At 38.0% G+C, this 16,810-nt stretch overlaps 1 protein-coding gene across 1 annotated transcript in view; it reads left to right on the top strand.

Moving 5' to 3' along the window:
- Window positions 1-16,810, top strand: part of ARHGEF26 (Rho guanine nucleotide exchange factor 26) — a 134,041-nt gene that overhangs the window by 26,052 nt on the left and 91,179 nt on the right. Inside the window, exons 5-6 of the mRNA XM_043473950.1 lie at window positions 2,670-2,726; window positions 5,951-6,111. Coding sequence (XP_043329885.1) covers window positions 2,670-2,726; window positions 5,951-6,111 — 218 coding nt within the window. The remainder of the gene's footprint in view (window positions 1-2,669; window positions 2,727-5,950; window positions 6,112-16,810) is intronic.

Genomic DNA, 16,810 nt, shown 5'->3' with positions numbered 1-16,810 from the left:
AAGATTTCTGTGTTTGAACTCAGTAGTAGCCGTGGATGCAGATACTGGTGGCATGGAAATCCTTGTTGGTGACATCACCTGCCGAGACTGTGGGCACAGCGCCAGGATATTGATCTGCTGGGCTTTGAGTCAGGCAGGAAATCCTGTGAAATTCCTGCTCAACGTTAACCAAATGGGAGCAGCTCTGAATGGTTTCATTCTTTTGGCCAGTCTCCTCCCTTATTAAAATGTATGAAGAAGCCTTTTTAACCATGAATTCTTGCTGACAGGCTGGCCCAGTGTCAGCATGGTAGATAAGGCTGAGAACATCCCATGATATGTGCGATGACAACAAACATGTGGAGATTTGGTGCAGACCTGGCGTTAGAAGGGATCATCATTAGTGACAGTCACCCGACCTTAGAAGTAAGGTGCCTTCATGGAAAACTGGGGGTCCCCTGTCCCTGATAATATCATGATTAAGAGCGGGAGCCCTTGAGTTGGTACGCCTGGATGAGGATCCTGGCCTTCCTATCTGTTAGTTATGTGATCTGGAATCCTAAGTCGTAGTTGTTATTACTGTCTGTGAAATAGGCATAAGAATAGTATTGGCTTTTTAGAGTTTTTCTGAGGATTCAGTGATCACAGGGATATAAAATACTTGGCATATTTCCTGGCAGTCAGTAAATGATTGTTGATTTTACTATTGACTTAGGACTCTTTCTATGCTATTGTACTGCTCTCTATGATCTTTTCTAACAACCAGATTGAAGGCAGTAACATATAGGTGTCTTTATTTCCCTGACCCCACCATGTAAAGAACTGTATACCGGCGGTCTTCACACTGGGGCACACATCACATGCCTGTATTCAGCAAGACCAGGCGAGGTGGTGGGCAGGAATAGTTTTAAGGGGGACCATTTTCCAGATCCTTAATTCCTAGGCGTTCTTTTCTCTAAAACTGAGAGTGTATCTGCAGTTAAAGTGTTAACACCAGATTTTGTTGTCCAATTTCCACTTTTCACAGTTACCCCTTTTGCCATTTTTCTAAAGAAAGCCCATCTCAAATCTTACTTGGTGTTTGGTGCCCTGTGTCAGCATGTTAAATCACAGCACAAAATAAAATGGGGTCAATTTGAAATATTGGTTTCAGCAAAGCCTCCTTGAATGAAGCCACCATACACCCCCACCCCCATCTCACTCAGAGTTGCATTCTCAGTAAAATTTTACTTTTAGTGCTTAATGCATTGAAATTGGAAATAATTGCATCATTTTGATTATGGATTATTAATGGTGTTTGTAGTGATTATACAATACAGAAGATTCTTTATACTTAAAGCTCATTGATCACAAGAAATTTTAGAAAATTAAATGTAGAAACCTATGCCCTAAATATGCTAGAGTGACTAATTAAATACTCTGACACAGAATTATATCAGGAAATTTGGAGGGAAAATTGACATAGAAATGGGTTTTCAAGGAGAAAGAAGAATAATGTAAAATCTCCATATGTTTTAAATCGATGATGGTGGTTATTGTCATCATGGTTTTTATATTCCACTAGATACATTTAAAAGAATATGATAGCACATGGTTAAAATGTCTAGATTTACAATTAATAGGAAGATATGTCTTTAAGATTCTTTAAATTTTGGATGAAAATTTGAAATGTCAACATAAAATGGGTCTAAGGGAACATGGTTTTTTAGTATTTTTAGGAAGTAGATAGCAAAATGTTTGAAGACCTCTGTTACATTTTATTGCTATTGCTTTTTCACATGAGGGGAGGACATTCTCCTTTTTTGCTGCTCTTCTGTCAAATTCAAGATCTAATTGGTTGGTATTGTGTACATGCCTTACTTTTCGTTTATTAAACTTTAACTGAAAAGCATGAATGTCTTTCATGTGCTGGACTCAGGGCCAGGTCCTGCCTTCATGGGGTTCATAATTCAACCTCTGTTCTGAGTCAGAGACTGAATTTTGGTAGGAACTGCAGCAATGAAGTAGAAATGTGTGGCAGTTGAGATAGGGACTTCGGAATTCAACCAGGGACACAACTGCATTGTTCCCAGTATGGGGCTGGCATTCTTGGCTCTTGGAGGTACTCTTACTTCATCGAAGAATATCAGATTAACATCCTTATTTGTCAAAATTAAATATACCCAAAAAACCTGTTGAAATTGGGCCAAGAGGCCTGTGTTTTCTTGTTTGATTGGGTTTTTGTAAAGTGCATGGGTGTTCCATTGAGTTTCTGTTTTCACAGAGTGTTCACATAGTGTTAAAATTACACTTTCAATGTAATAAGGACACCATATTACTGACCAGGGTTTCTGAGCAGTAAACTCTTAGGGCAGTGGCTTCCTTTCTTTTATTGTCAGGGACTTCACTTATGAATTAGGAGATTAATTTCTTAAGTATTTTAGGAATAGCCAGAACTAAGACCAGAGCAAATTAACTCAAACCCATTGGGTAGTGTTGTAGACACTTTTCATTCCTTTAATGTTGTACTATGCTAATTTATTAATGTGATTAAATGTTGTCTGAGGAATATGAGACTCAAAATTAATATGTACTGAATTCAGCATTTTGCAATTAATTCATATTTGAAGGGCATAGAATTATGCCTTACATAATAAAGAAGTTGTTTGTGAAAGTAAATGAACTCAACTTTATTTTGCTTTTTACTCTAGGTGAAAAGAAATGGATTATCTCAGACAGTTAGCCAGGAGGAAAGAAAGCGACAAGAGGTATTTTGGTTTTTTTTTGAATTTTAATTAATTTATTTGGCTGTGTTGGATCTTAGTTGCAGCTTGTGGAATCTAGTTCCCTGACTAGGAACTGAACCCCGGTCCCCTGCATTGGGAGCACAGAGTCTTACTGGACCCCCAGGGAAGTTCCAAAAGATATATTTTCTACCAAGCAGATTCTTTAGGGTTCTCGGGGTGCCTGTTTTGTTGAGCATTTTCCTTTGACAGCATATTCATTTTCTTTTCTTTTTTTTTTTTACAAAAACATTATGTGATTATTGTCAAATAAAATTATATGTGAATTCCCAGAAGAGAAAATTTAAAATATCCAATGTCATTTTAATTTAACAAAGCATCTAGTCCCTGGTGGCTCAGACTGTAAAGAATTTGCCTGCAATGCAGGAGACCCAGGTTCAATCCCTGGGTCAGGAAGATCCCCTGGAGAAGGGAATGGCTACCCACTCCAGTATTCTTTCCTGGAAAGTCCCATGAACAGAGGACCCTGCAGTCCATGGGATTGCAAAGAGTTGGACATGACTGAGCGATTAAGCAAACAAAAACTAAAAACAAAATGTCGTTTTAACTTAACAAAGCACCTAGTCCAGGTATAATATTTACACTGGAAGAAATATGTTGAAAAATGGAAAAGACACTGATTAGATTTTGGAACTGAAAAAGGATGATAGTGGAAAAACTCTAAATCCTCTTTGCAAGATTTCTAGAAATCTAAAATTATACCAAAACACAAGTTTGCTTAATAAAAAATAGAACAGCAATAGTTTCATAACTTGAAATTTAGTAAATGCAGCTTAAGAAAATTGCTCATTGTAATAATATTTTGAAGTTCTCAAAGCACTTTCCTTCTGTCTTATGCATATGAGTTTGGAGATAAATAAGCTTAGGCATATACATGCATATAAATAAATTCCATAGAGGACATGAAGTACCCCTTTCTTATTTCATTGGCTTGCAATAACACAAAAATATAAGGGTGAATTATAGGACTATTTAAAAAAAATCAGAATAGTGTATAACATTGGTGTATACATCACAGAGAATTTAAAAAATTATTACATTTATAATTTTTCTAATTTTTATAAAGAAAATATGACTTTCAATAAAATAGAAGTCTTACATTCTCCTCCTTTCATTCCTTTCCTCTCCTCCCTGGAGATAACTATAATTATGGATCAATGTGTATCCATCTGTTATGTATTACATCTATTTATGTACATATGTTTGTGTGTGCCTGTTAAGATGTAGATAGATGATATGATTCTGAACGTGTGTTTCGGTTGACTGCTTTTTACATTTAGCATTGTTTTTGAGATTTATCCATGTAAAAACATATTAACCTAGGTCATTTATTCAAGCCACTATATAGTATTCCATTCCATAAATACTTCTAAAGAAAGTATGTTCTCCTAATGATGGGCAGTAGGTGGCACTTTTTTTTTTTTTAACTGTTAACATTATGGCATAAACAGCTCAAGAGCTTCTCCAGGGTCCTGATCCCATTGGAATGTTTCTTCTCTTTTAAATCTATCCCATTTCCCTTACATTTTGAGAATATTTATTCATATTTGTGATATAAAAATTTAATGATAGCAAATCTACTTATGATTTATTTCTGCTCTTATATAGATATTTAACAGGTCTAATGTGGTTTTCCTTTAAGTAGCTGATGTTTCTATTGCAGGATGTTTTAAGTTATTACATTAAACGTATTATGTTAAACTACCACGTACTCATCTTTTCCTGTGATCTATTCTGTATAGTTTATCACATCATTTTGTTTGAATCTTCACATTTTGGATTTGATTACAAAAGCCTCTACTTTGAAAGGTTTTTAATCATTCCAAGGCACCATATCCATCAACAACCTGAAATCCATTATTTTTGGTCAGGAAGAGTGAACTTTCTTTAGTCTGTATTATATTTCCTGGGGATAATTTTATTAATTGAATAGAATCACACAAGATACAAGTTAAATGAAACGCATTAACGTCCTTGTCTTTACATCTAATGACATAGTCATTAGATGGTTATATCACTTACAGTCCCTGGAACACAACCAAGGCTAGATCAGCACGTTGAAGTAAGACTTACCTAAATGATTATGGATGCTAAGAATAGAGGTGAACAATGAGCTTAGCACCACTGACCTGATTTACCAAGTGTTACAGAGTATGGCCCACCTACCAGCAGCAGGGCTCCCACCTGACCTCAGCTGGAGCATTAGTTCTTATAAGGAGACTCTTCTGGGTCCCTCTCGGCCAGGCGCTAAGGGGAGGAGCCCTGGAGGCCACGGTGATGATGGCTCTGTTATTAGGGACGATCTCCAGGAAGGATGGGAATCTCAAGCCCGCGAGGATGTTCACCACGCCTCCCTGAGGAGGAATTCTCTCTGCCTGGCCGTTCTAGGAGAATCTGATGTTGTTAAGGCCGGAGATGAATTCCTTACACAGGGCGCTGGTATCTCTCCACATACGTGGGCTGGCTTTTCGTTGTTAATGAAGGCTTATCAGGTGAACCACCTCTGTGTGCCTGACACCAAGAGTTTCTGCTGAGGGTCCTTCACTCCTTCTTGAGACAGTGAGGAGAGCAGAGAGGGTGGCTTATTGGACAGAATTACTTTCGATTGTATGAGTTTATATAAAAGAATTCCTGTGGCTGATAAGAACCTTTTGAGGGTAGGTCCAGTCATGCTCCTTGATACACCCAGAATATTTGCTCATATTAACTACAGATTAGTTGAATTAAAACACTGGGAGAGAAAGGACCCACAGGGGAGGGAAGAAATGGATTTGTGAGAAATTGTCTCTGAATCCCAAGGGAGGTCCATAAATCTTTACTGTCCCAGAACAGCATGCTTTGAAATCAGGGTGGAGGAGATGACCCCAAAGGTTAATGAATGTCACCCTGAGGTTTTACGACCTGCCCTAGCTTCCTCCCGGAGATTCTGCCTTCTGGCAAAACGTGACCTCAGGATGCCAAATGCTTTTATTTTTTCCTATTTACACTCTAGGCAGTGACTCTGCCTCTCAAAATTTGGGTATATGTGCCTTATATAAAGACAGTAGTTTGGTAATGTACTTTTTTTTTTTATACTTACAGTTTTGCATTTTTAAAGATACTGTTATTCTTATAGTAGAATTATGAAAGCTCAATTTAATTCTTTAATTGAAAGAATTAATAACTCATTTCTTCTTCCTCCTTATCAGGCTATTTTTGAAGTCATATCCTCTGAACACTCGTATTTACTCAGTTTGGAGATCTTGATACGAATGTTTAAAAATTCTAAAGCGCTGAGTGATACGATGACGAAGACCGAGAGTCACCATCTTTTCTCCAATATTACAGATGTCTGTGAGGCCAGCAAAAAGTAAGTTCGCTTTCATTGGCCTTTAGACGTTCCTTACTAGGAGAAGGCAATGGCAGCCCACTCCAGTGTTCTTGCCTGGAGAATCCCAGGGACGGGGGAGCCCGGTGGGCTGCCGTCTATGGGGTCGCACAGAGTCGGACACGACTGAAGTGACTTAGCAGCAGCAGCATCCCTTACTAACAAACACCTGGGTTCTCTAAACAGGAGAGGTGTGGGGCCTCTCATTTGTTCAGTTGGCTTTTATCTTTGTCCCTTGAGGTAAATTTTAAGGTCTGTTTCAAGTTGCTGACGTGTAAATAGATGCTAAGTGTATAGTGAATCGACACAGCAGACGTTTGTATCTGAGGTCTCCGGATTCCTTGTTTTTCTCCCTACTTCCCCTTTATCCCTTTTATTTTTCCTCTTTAATTATGCCAGTAATATAAAAACATTTAGTTGGAAAAGAAAAAAAGTAACTCATGATCATAACATTTAAATACAAAAATTATTTGTTTACATTTTCACACTCTTGCTTTTTAAGATGTGTATATATTATTTTTAAAGTGAAGTCGTGGTGTCCATAATGATTTCTGTAGGTTTTCCCTGTTTCACTTTCCATGAGCACTGTCAGGAGAACTTTCATTATTATTATATTTTCACTGTACCTCAGTTCTGAACTCTTCTGTCCTGAGGGAACTACGTAGCCTGTGCTGGAGCCTTGAGCAGCAGTACTAAATTGAGCGTGCCAAGTTGCTGTTTTGGGTGGTCAAAATGGTTCAAATATTGGCAGTTTTTATGGTTGAGTCAAAGGTGGGTTTATCATTCCACTTGTGAAGCTTATGCTTCAAGGCTGCTTACTTTGCAAGGGCATCTTTTGGGATAGTGCCTGATTTCTTCTTAGAGGGCCTCCGAATTGTATAGTCTTCAGGGTCCACAAAGACTGGACCTGCCTCAGGGGGTGAATACCCTTTGTGAGCCTGGACATTGTTCATTTGTCACTTTAGGGCAGAGCCAGGTAGGCAGTGATGGTAATGCGAACGTATTCCTGGCTCCGTCTCTGTGTGCAGGTATGATAGATTTTCCTTTTGAACTACAGGATTGAACGTCCCGTGATGAACAGGTTGGTGTGTGAGTTTGGGCTACTGCAGAGATGGGATTCGTGGTCAGATCAGTGAGTGCTCCTAGTATTTTATGCTAGTTACACAACTTCTGAAGCCACATTCTGCCACAAGAAAAGATCTTGGCAATCTTGTGTCTGACATGGATACTTAAAAATTCATGTTCAGAGGACCTGTTGAACCTTAGAGAAGAGAGGCCTGTGGTTTGCAGGTGGTGACACGCACTGCAGCATGAAAAGTCCTCTTTTAGGACCTGAGTCGTTGCTTGTGTTCAGCCCATTGCTTTTTTGGGGGCACCATTCTTGCCCATTTTGTTAAGAGAAATGAAAAATCTTTCTCCTCTTAGTGAAGAGAGCAAAACAAGAGCCTTAGGTGGTGTGTCCTGGTTTGATAGATGTTCAGATTTCAAAATGAGTCTCTTTCATTTTAACTTGTATTTTGGTCTAACTATGACAAAGAATCTCTATATTAGTTATATTGCTACACAGAATTATTACTGTTTTGATATCTATAGCATGTGAGTTACGATTTTGATTAGAATTTATTTTCTGAAAACCACGGTGCACATTTTTACTCCTCTTCGGAACTGTTCTTTGAATTGTGTGGCCATGAGTCCACTTCTCCCAGCCTATCAGTGGTTCTTGAGAAAGCTGCTGGTCAATTCTGATTGATGAGTAACAGCAGTTCTTGAACAGAGGATGTTTTGGGTCCTAGAGTCTTTGAGCCTCGAGAGCACTGCTCGTGTATCAGAGCATGATTCAGAAACAGCCTGGGCCCTTGCAGGTAGTAGGTTAGGCTTGAGAAGGTTTCTAAACCTCTGCAACTTAGCTGTAAAATGGAGACTAAAAAAATACATAATTGGTTAACCCTGAAATAAGTAATTTCATTTCAATTATAGATGAACATTTGATTATTTGAATTTCCCTGACAAAATTTAAATCTCTTATGATTTTATCTAAATGTTTTCATTTTGATAGTAACTTATAATAGGCTATTCTGGATGTTTTTTGTCAATTTTTCATTTTTAAAACAAAAACATCTCAACCTCCATTAAATGATAAAAAAGAAACATCTTTATCCTTTACATTTTTTGTTCTGTTTTTATTTGAAATGCAGTGTTTTAGTTTGGAGAGATGCTTACCTATGTAATTTAATCTCTTGTTATATTTCAGCTAAGAATGATTAGCTTCTACATGGTAATCCTATGTCTGTATCATAATAACTTACATTACAGAAGTTTAAGTTTGAAACACTCATTTTAGATACAGCGTTGTTTTTTTTTTAAATTTATTTTTATTTTTTTATCTGGCTGTGCTGAGTCCCTGGTGGGTCAGACGGTAAAGCATATGCCTGCAATGTGGGAGACCTGGGTTTGATCCCTGTTTCGGGAAGATCCCCTGCACAAGGAAATGGCAACCCACTCCAGTACTCTTGCCTGGAAAATTCCATGGACAGAGGAGCCTGGTAGGCTACAGTCCATGGGATTGCAAGGAGTCGGACACGACTGAGCAACTTCACTTGTGCTGAGTCTTATTTGTGGCGTACGGGATCTTTAGTTGCAGCATGTGAACTTTTGTTCCCTAACCAGGGATTGAACCTGGGCCCTCTGCATTGGGAATGCAGAATTGTAGCCACTGGACCCACCAGGGAAGTCTTAAATATGGCCTTTTTAAAATTCAAAGTGCTCAGAAGATTTACAAAACCTATTTCATTATGTAATTAATGCCTGCTTGTTGAATTTCCAGCATTTGGGCTCCAAGATTGACTCTCAGTGTGTGACCCATGAAAGAGTTTCCAGTCTTAAGAAATCGTAAAATTTTCATTTTTTTCCTTGAATAAACAAATGAACAGTGTCTAAACTGATTAGATTGTGTGTTATTATTAAGTGTGGCATAATCAAGACTATCTTCATTGCTTTACTTTTACCTGACGAAAAATTGTAGCTCTAGGTGATGGGCTATTTAGTGGAGGCTAAGATCATTGCATGCTCAGGGTTTGACTCAATAGTGTGATGTCTGGTCCTCCTCATAATTGCTTGAGTTTTTCACTGTTTGCCAGTAAGTGTCACCAAGAAGCCCTTCTGTGTAAGATGACGTTACATGAAAACAGACAAGGACAAGACCATTCTGATTCTGGGTGTGTACATTTGTCAGTGGATATTCCTACTGAATTCTCTATGTAAAGAATTGTTCATTTCCGTCAATACATGTGGAGCCTCTTATTCTGCCAGATGCCTGGGTTCTCGAGCATCTCGGCTAGGAAGCATCTGCCCTGTGGCTCTTGGTCCTCACTGGTCAGTGGTTACCAGTGGAGCTTCCCCAGTGTGTGCGGAGGCATCCTGGAGTAGGGTGCTTCCCCCAGGTGGGCAGACTTAGGTCAAGCTGAAGGTTGTGGACCCAGAGCCCCTGGTGAGAATCAGAGGAGAGGAGGAGACAAGATGGTGAAGGCTTTTGTGTTCCTGCTGAGGATTTTCTTCTGTTTCCTGAAGGCTGGGTGGGCACAATGAGCAATTAAGTTGGGAAGTGAACTGGTGACCTGGGAGATGATAGTGGTACAGTGTTTACATTAGAGAGGAGGTGAAGATGGTGAAAAATTTAATTTGGGGCCATTGCAAAACATAGCCAGAGATGATGGGAATCTGATAGCAGTCCTAAGAGGAAGGACTTGAGGGATATTTAGAATTTACAATCCTGAGAAGTTGGTGAGAAAGAGGAAGAGCTTTGTTTGCCTCCCAGTTTCTGCCTCATTGACCTTGAATGATGGTTTTATTAGCCAGGGTGTAAGAAAAGCAGGTTGGGACTTTTTGAGGGAGATAAGGGGACTCAATTTGGGGTAAGCTCAAAATAACTGTGGAGGATGAGGGGAAGATGTCTAGTTGAAAGGAGAAAAAGGTTAGAAATCCAGGAAAATCTTGACACAAGATGTAGATTTGAGTTGTGTACGTTCTTGGCACTGTGGGTTTAAATGAGATACTAGAGCTTGTAGCCTTGGTTTTGAATTGGTGGTGCTCCTTGTGTTTGCCTCCTTGGGGCATTCAGAATGTATTTTTGCTTGCTCCAGTGACCTTGGGACTGTGCTGGCATTAGTAGATGGGGGCTGAAAGTGCCAAACATGTTAGTAGGGCTGCCCCCAGACAAGCATGAGTTGTCCCACCCAAATACTAATTGTGTCCTCCTTGAGAAGCATGGATAGAGAAAAAGAAAACCATGGTCAGAATTTCAGCCCAGAAACATTGAATGAACCTGGAGGGTGGGGCAGAATTGAAGCAGATAGGGTAAGAAGCACTGCGTGGACCTTTCTCAAGCCCCTTGACTGTGGAGAACTCGCCCTTCTCTTTAATGCCTACCTGTCACCCCTGTATCTGCCGTAGGCCAGGCAGCTGTTTGCTTTGTAACCTTCTTTTTTATTTTTTATTTTTTGTAACCTTCTTTAAAGGCGTACATGGGGAGGCAGTTGGAACCCCACTGGTGTTATATTTGACCCCTCCTACAAGAGTGTGGCTTTTTTCTTTTTCTTGGGATGATTAGAGCTACATCCTGTCCCAGTGTGTCCTTGGTCAGTGCTAAGGCAGAGTCTTTGACCTCCCAGCTGTGGACCTACTTCCTTCTACCTGTGACTGTGCCCATTTCCCTCTGACTTAGATGCATGAAATCTCCCTGGGTTCATGGTCTCTCTGTCTTTTGAGGCCCAAAGATGTCCTAAAACCCTAAACATCCCATGAAAAAGTGTAGTACTAGATAACTTTTGTTTAGAAATGAATACTTAATTCATTATTAAACATCACATGTAGTATATACTTTGTATATATCCTTATACTCTGGTGAGGGAAATGGCAACCCTCTCCAGTATTCTGGCCTAGAGAATTCCATGGACAGGAATTCTGGCAGGACAGTCCATGGGATTGCAGAGTTGGACACGACTAAGCAACTTAACACTTTCAACTTTTTTGATTTTTTTGGGGGGAGGAGTTCTGCTTTCACATATCTGTTCATTTAGAATAATTTATAGATAGATGTCATATTAATAGAGACCAAGTATGATTAATTTACATGAATTTGGGACAGAATATGATCTTAATTCCACTTGTTTTTAAGTTTAAGCTCTATTGATAGTGAAAGACTGATACTATCAGAAAAGGAAATTGCCTTTTGTGTAAGACTAAATTATTAACCCCACTGCTATGGGGTTAAGGTCCAAGTAAGGTCTTCTGTATTAAAAAGTTTTCTGCACAATGAAGACTAGATAAAACTCTTTTTGATTTTTTATAACACAGTATGTTTTCAATCTTAATTCTGAGTTTTCATTCTAAATGTCTAGGTTATGCTAACAATATTTCATTTGCATTTTTCAATAATAGTATATACTATTATCTGTAACTTATAAAAATATGCTGCTAAAGAACTTTGAGACATGCTTGTTTTTCTTGTTCTCATTACAAAGTTAAAGCTTTGGTATTTCTTTGGGAAGTAATTGAAAGCTAAAACTATGCTGTCTTCAATTTCTGCCGAGTAAAGTAAAAATATCCATCAACGTGCTTTTGTGTCCTGAGGAACTGAATTTGTTCCCAACATATAATGAACAGCTAATGCCAGATTCTCCAGTTTCTGCTTTGTGTGGAGAAGTAAATTACAGTAATAGTAAACAGACAAAATGGGACTCACCCAGAACTTGCTTCTCCAGAAGATTCTTTTCTCTAATTTTAATCAGATTCTATTAAAATTAAAATATCATGGAACCCTGGATACTGTTAAATGCATGTTTCAATATTATTTTATAAAATGACTATATTATACAGAAAATGACATTTTACTTGAGTAACAGCACAATGTATCTATATTGTACAGTGTTTTCTCTATTTGGTAATTAAAATTGTCAATTTGAAGGCATCGATAGTAAACTATCAAAAGTTTTGTAGTATTAGTACTAGCCTTTTGTCTTTCCTGACTAGTTCATAAAGCTAAATTTTAGAAGAAAAACATACTAAATTTAACTTGGCCAGAGAGTATGGAATTCCTTACGTTGTAGAACCTGTTTTGCCCTGAAGTAATGGCTATTGCCATTGTTTTTCATTAGCAAATGTTCTTTGCTTCCACAATATCCAGTATAAGTTTACCAACTTTATTTGGTACCAACTTTACAAAGCTTTTTGGTAACTAAAGCAATTGCCCTATTTCACAGATGTAACAGAAAAACTGTTCTTTCTAAAACCAAACGTCTTTAGCTGACATTTGAGACAGTGACATTCAGAAGTTACTTTTATGATGACTTTTTCTCTAGTCTGAGATGAAACAACAAAGAAATTAATTTGAAATTCCCCTCAAGATCTCTACAGTGATGTGGGTATTTTAGTCCACGTTATTCAGCTTTTACTAATAACCAGTGTCTGAAGTAATAAATAGTCATTATTTAAGTATCATTTCAAGTAGAGGCATAAAGACAACAAATATTTATGTATTTTTAAAATTTAATTGTTTTTTGCATGGTGAACGGCATGTAAGATCTTAGTTCTATAAACAGGAATCGAGCCCCCCCTGCAGTGGACACATGGAGTTTTAACCACTGGACTGGCAGGGAGCCCCCAATATTTTATTAATAGACCCAGTCCTTTTAGTTAAGACGGAAGAAAAGCAGGGAGGGTATCTAAAATCTTTGTAAAAGTTAATGGGAGGCAGATGACTGAGTTGCCATGTGCTCTAACATTTATTCCCTTCTGATATCCCATTAAAAATGATGGGATAGTCAATGCACAAAGGCACAAAAGCTTTTAAAAAATCAAAACGAAGAAAGAGATACCAGCAATGAATGATATTTTGAAACCTTAAAAAAAGCATAAAGACTCTCAGTGAGTACTTCAGATAATCTGAGAAAGTTTAAATTGGTAGTGAAGAAAGCCAAGAAGGAACCAGATTTAAACCCAGCACCTCTGGAAGGTGCAGGAATTAATGAATTTGGAGTAAAGGTGTGTCTATAAGCAGGATTTTCGTCACAGCCTATTTGAGCAGTAGTCAGAGCCCACATGCGCTTTTTGGCTCCACACCACTGGAGGATACCTCGCTTCAACCCAGCAGTGGGGCAAAATAGATGAACACTGGACCAAGGGATTCAGGAGACCCAGCCCCAGGTGAGGACGTGGCCAGTGGACAGGAAACAAGGATGTACTGATGGTTGACACCTGAAGACTTCTGCCCTAACGCTCCTTTTGGAATCCTGACAATCAGGCATACGTGTTACCTTCACCCTATTCTTGTCAAATGGTGACTGGCATTAATTCAAGTTAAGTAACATTTTATAATTTTCAACTAGAATGTTTATATTCAGATGTGTTCTTATAATTAAGCTTTGTAGGTGTGCACAAATCAAGCCTCCATCTTTACAGTATATATCCATTTTGGGGCTTCACTGGCAGTCCAGCAATTAAGACTCCTGGCTTCCACTGCAGGGGGTGTGGGTTCGATCCCTGGGGAGCTAAGATCCCACATGTCGGGGAACTAAGATCTTACATGTCTCGTGGCGCAGCCAAAATGTAAAAAAATAAATAAAAATTTATATATATGTGTATATATATATATATATATATATAGACATTTCAGTAATATGTTAGGCAAGTACTTATTAACTAAATCTTAAGTGTTTCCTGATGTCTAGTGGGGATAATAGTATATCTAACCTCCTTGGGTTGGTATAGAATTAAATGAGATAATACATACAGAGGGCTTAGTTTCACACTTGGTAAGCTCTCAAATAGCAATGATTTTGTTGATACTGTCATTTTGATCATCTAATCTGGTAATCTGAAATACCTCTAGATTTTGTATTTATTGACTTTGGTATATATTGTGCGTCCTCTGTGTATTAGCCTCTGACGGCATTGGTCTAGGACTAGGTTAAAGAACGAGTCTCGTTTTGTAAAGACTCTTGGGCAATGGTGTGCATGTTTGTAATTCAAGACGGTTGTGGCGAGCTTTGCAACATGTAGTGATCATCTTTATTTTGACATTGAATGATTTCAAAATAAATGGATTCTTCCCTAATCATAAAGTGTATTAATCATGACTTAGGATTAAAAACGGAGCCATTTGCTTCTTCCCAGGCTGGTGTGTGCTTGTGTGTAGTACATTCCTTGGACCAGGGCTTCAAAACAGGCCCTGACACGCTCCAGCTGCCAACCAGGCTGTTCTGCTTATTTTTTGCAGGCATTTGGGCCATTATGTGCTTTTTTGCATTGCTTTTGCAAGCTCCAAGAGTCTGTGGATTCTGAGTTGTCACATGGAGATTTAAACTTGGCTAACGATCCTGGTTGGGACAGACGAAAGTGTTACCAAGCTTAGTCACTAGCAGTTATCAATCTTAAACTAGGGTAGAACTTCGTGGAAAAAGAAACAATGGCTGGATTTTAGTTGCCGTATTTCATCTGCACTGCATTTGCAACTGTGGATTTTGAACCATTACATGGATTTTTGACTTTGCCAGTTGTAAGTTAAACAAGCACAGGACCACACAGTTTTTCCGGCTGATGGAAAATATTTTAATGTAAACTTTGTGATTTAGCCAAGTTAAATCTAGCACTTGATTTAAGAACAAGGAAGATGGTTGATGAATTATGTTTCAAAAGCAAGCTCCTTCAAGCTTTCTGATTGCTCATTTTTTGTGGGATCTTGCCTCTAATTGCTGTGCATTACTCTTCAGCCTCTGGGCATCAATTTTGTGTTTTTCCAACAATTCTTGTTTTATCTGATTTAATCCTTTAGAGTGTCCTGTGATGCACCATCATTTCCCTTTTGCAGGTGAGGAGACTGAGACCCCAATTAATTTTATGAAAATTTAAGGTCATTTACTTAAATGAAATTGAAACTCGTAGTGAGTTTTTTCTTTCTTCAGAATGTATTCTCCTAGACCACATTTGCAAAATTACACATATTCTAAGTATGTTTAAGGTTTCAGCCCAAAGAACTAAATTTCACTTTAGGCTTCTGCTAAGGATTACTCATCTGGAAAAATGTTAGGATTTGCTCTTTTTGATATATCTAACCCATGAAGCTAGTCGTGGAGAGTGATGAGACGCATTTTCGATTTGAATGTCTTTGACCCCTTAGAATGTGGAGACCTTAAAAGCAAAGAGCATCTAGTTTTCTGACACAGCTCCGAGGCATGTCATAGACGTCATTGGCTTGTCATTTCCCTGTGGGTAGTGTTCTCTAAGTGAGGGATATTTTCCAGTGTCTTTATCATAAGCTGTCTCTGAATGTGTCTCCATGGTTGAAATGTTGCAATATTCTCTAGAAATAAGCTAGTTGATTACAGACGGTGCCCTACATAGTTGCTATCTCATCAGATGCCCTAACATTCAACACTACTGTAAAATTAAAAAGACATCCAAGTTGCTTATAGTAAACGCCAAGGAAGAAAAGAAAATGTTTATTTGGGAAATGCTGTCTGAATTCAGATTATAATCTTCTACTTCTTTGAAAAACTAATGTTTCCAAAATAAACTTTCATAAAAAATGAGTTTGCAAGTCTGTCTTAGGACTTAAATGAAAGAATTCTTTATCCCTTAGTTAGTTATGTAAATACAGAGAAACCCCATGGTAAAATGTTTTAACTTTTGAAAATGTCAACTTTGTGTAAAAGCTGTGAAAATATGGTTTTATTAAAAAAAATTCTGAAATCACTTTCCATATGCTAGGAATACAGGTGAACACAGTTTAAAATATTAATTCAGTATATTATTACCATACTGAGTTTAACTTTTTAAGGATGTGGATTAAATCACAATCAAGCCTTGTGATTTTAGATTTTGCAAGTATATTTGTAGAAAAATACTGAGGAAAATGTGTGTCATGAATGGCATTTGTTAAAGAATTTACCCTATACATTATCTATAAAGTGTTTTCTTTGGATTTCAAATAGGTTTCAGGAAATGATTTGAACGTGGAAAAAAATTTGGTGGAAAGGCTCCATAGAAATGTCAAGATTGGTTAAGATTGACCTTGTCACTTGTGGGGGATTCAAACAAAAGTCCCTTTGTAGCGAGAAAACTGCCTGTATATTGGGAGTTCATTGGAATTTCTTTTCTAGCAGAGAAGTGATACGAACAACCAGAACAGGGTACAATAGTCGTGTTTGTTTATCTGCTGAAGTTTTCCTGCCGTGTAACTCCTGCTTTTCTTCTATCTTGTGTCTATTTGATGCCTGACACTCAGTTATATAGACACTTAGGTATGTATTTGTGTGTGCATGCAGATATCTTTGAAAACTCTGCCGGGAATAAGATGTTTTCCAGGACATCTTTGAAAGTCGTTCGCAACAAGTTGCAATTTTCCTTGCATCTGTACAGTTCACAAGAGATCAGAAATGATTAAACCGTGAAATTGTTCTCTTGGATTTCACTAAGTGGCATTAAGTTAAAAATCTTTAGGAGGAAGGTTTTTTAAAAACCTATATGATTTAGCTACTGTATGTTTAAATTTTGGAGCATCTGAATCACTTGAGAATTCACGTTAAATACAGGTTAAGAATTTACCTTGTTTGTGTTTTTGCTGTCCCAGGAGCTCACTTGTGTTAAAATCATTTCTGTAACCTTTGTTTATCCCTTAATCCCCCCT

This window comes from Cervus canadensis, chromosome 7 (assembly GCF_019320065.1).
Source record: "Cervus canadensis isolate Bull #8, Minnesota chromosome 7, ASM1932006v1, whole genome shotgun sequence".
Classification (NCBI taxonomy): Eukaryota; Metazoa; Chordata; class Mammalia; order Artiodactyla; family Cervidae; genus Cervus; species Cervus canadensis.
Note: the sequence above shows the minus strand (reverse complement) of the source record. Positions and strands in the feature narration are given on the sequence as shown.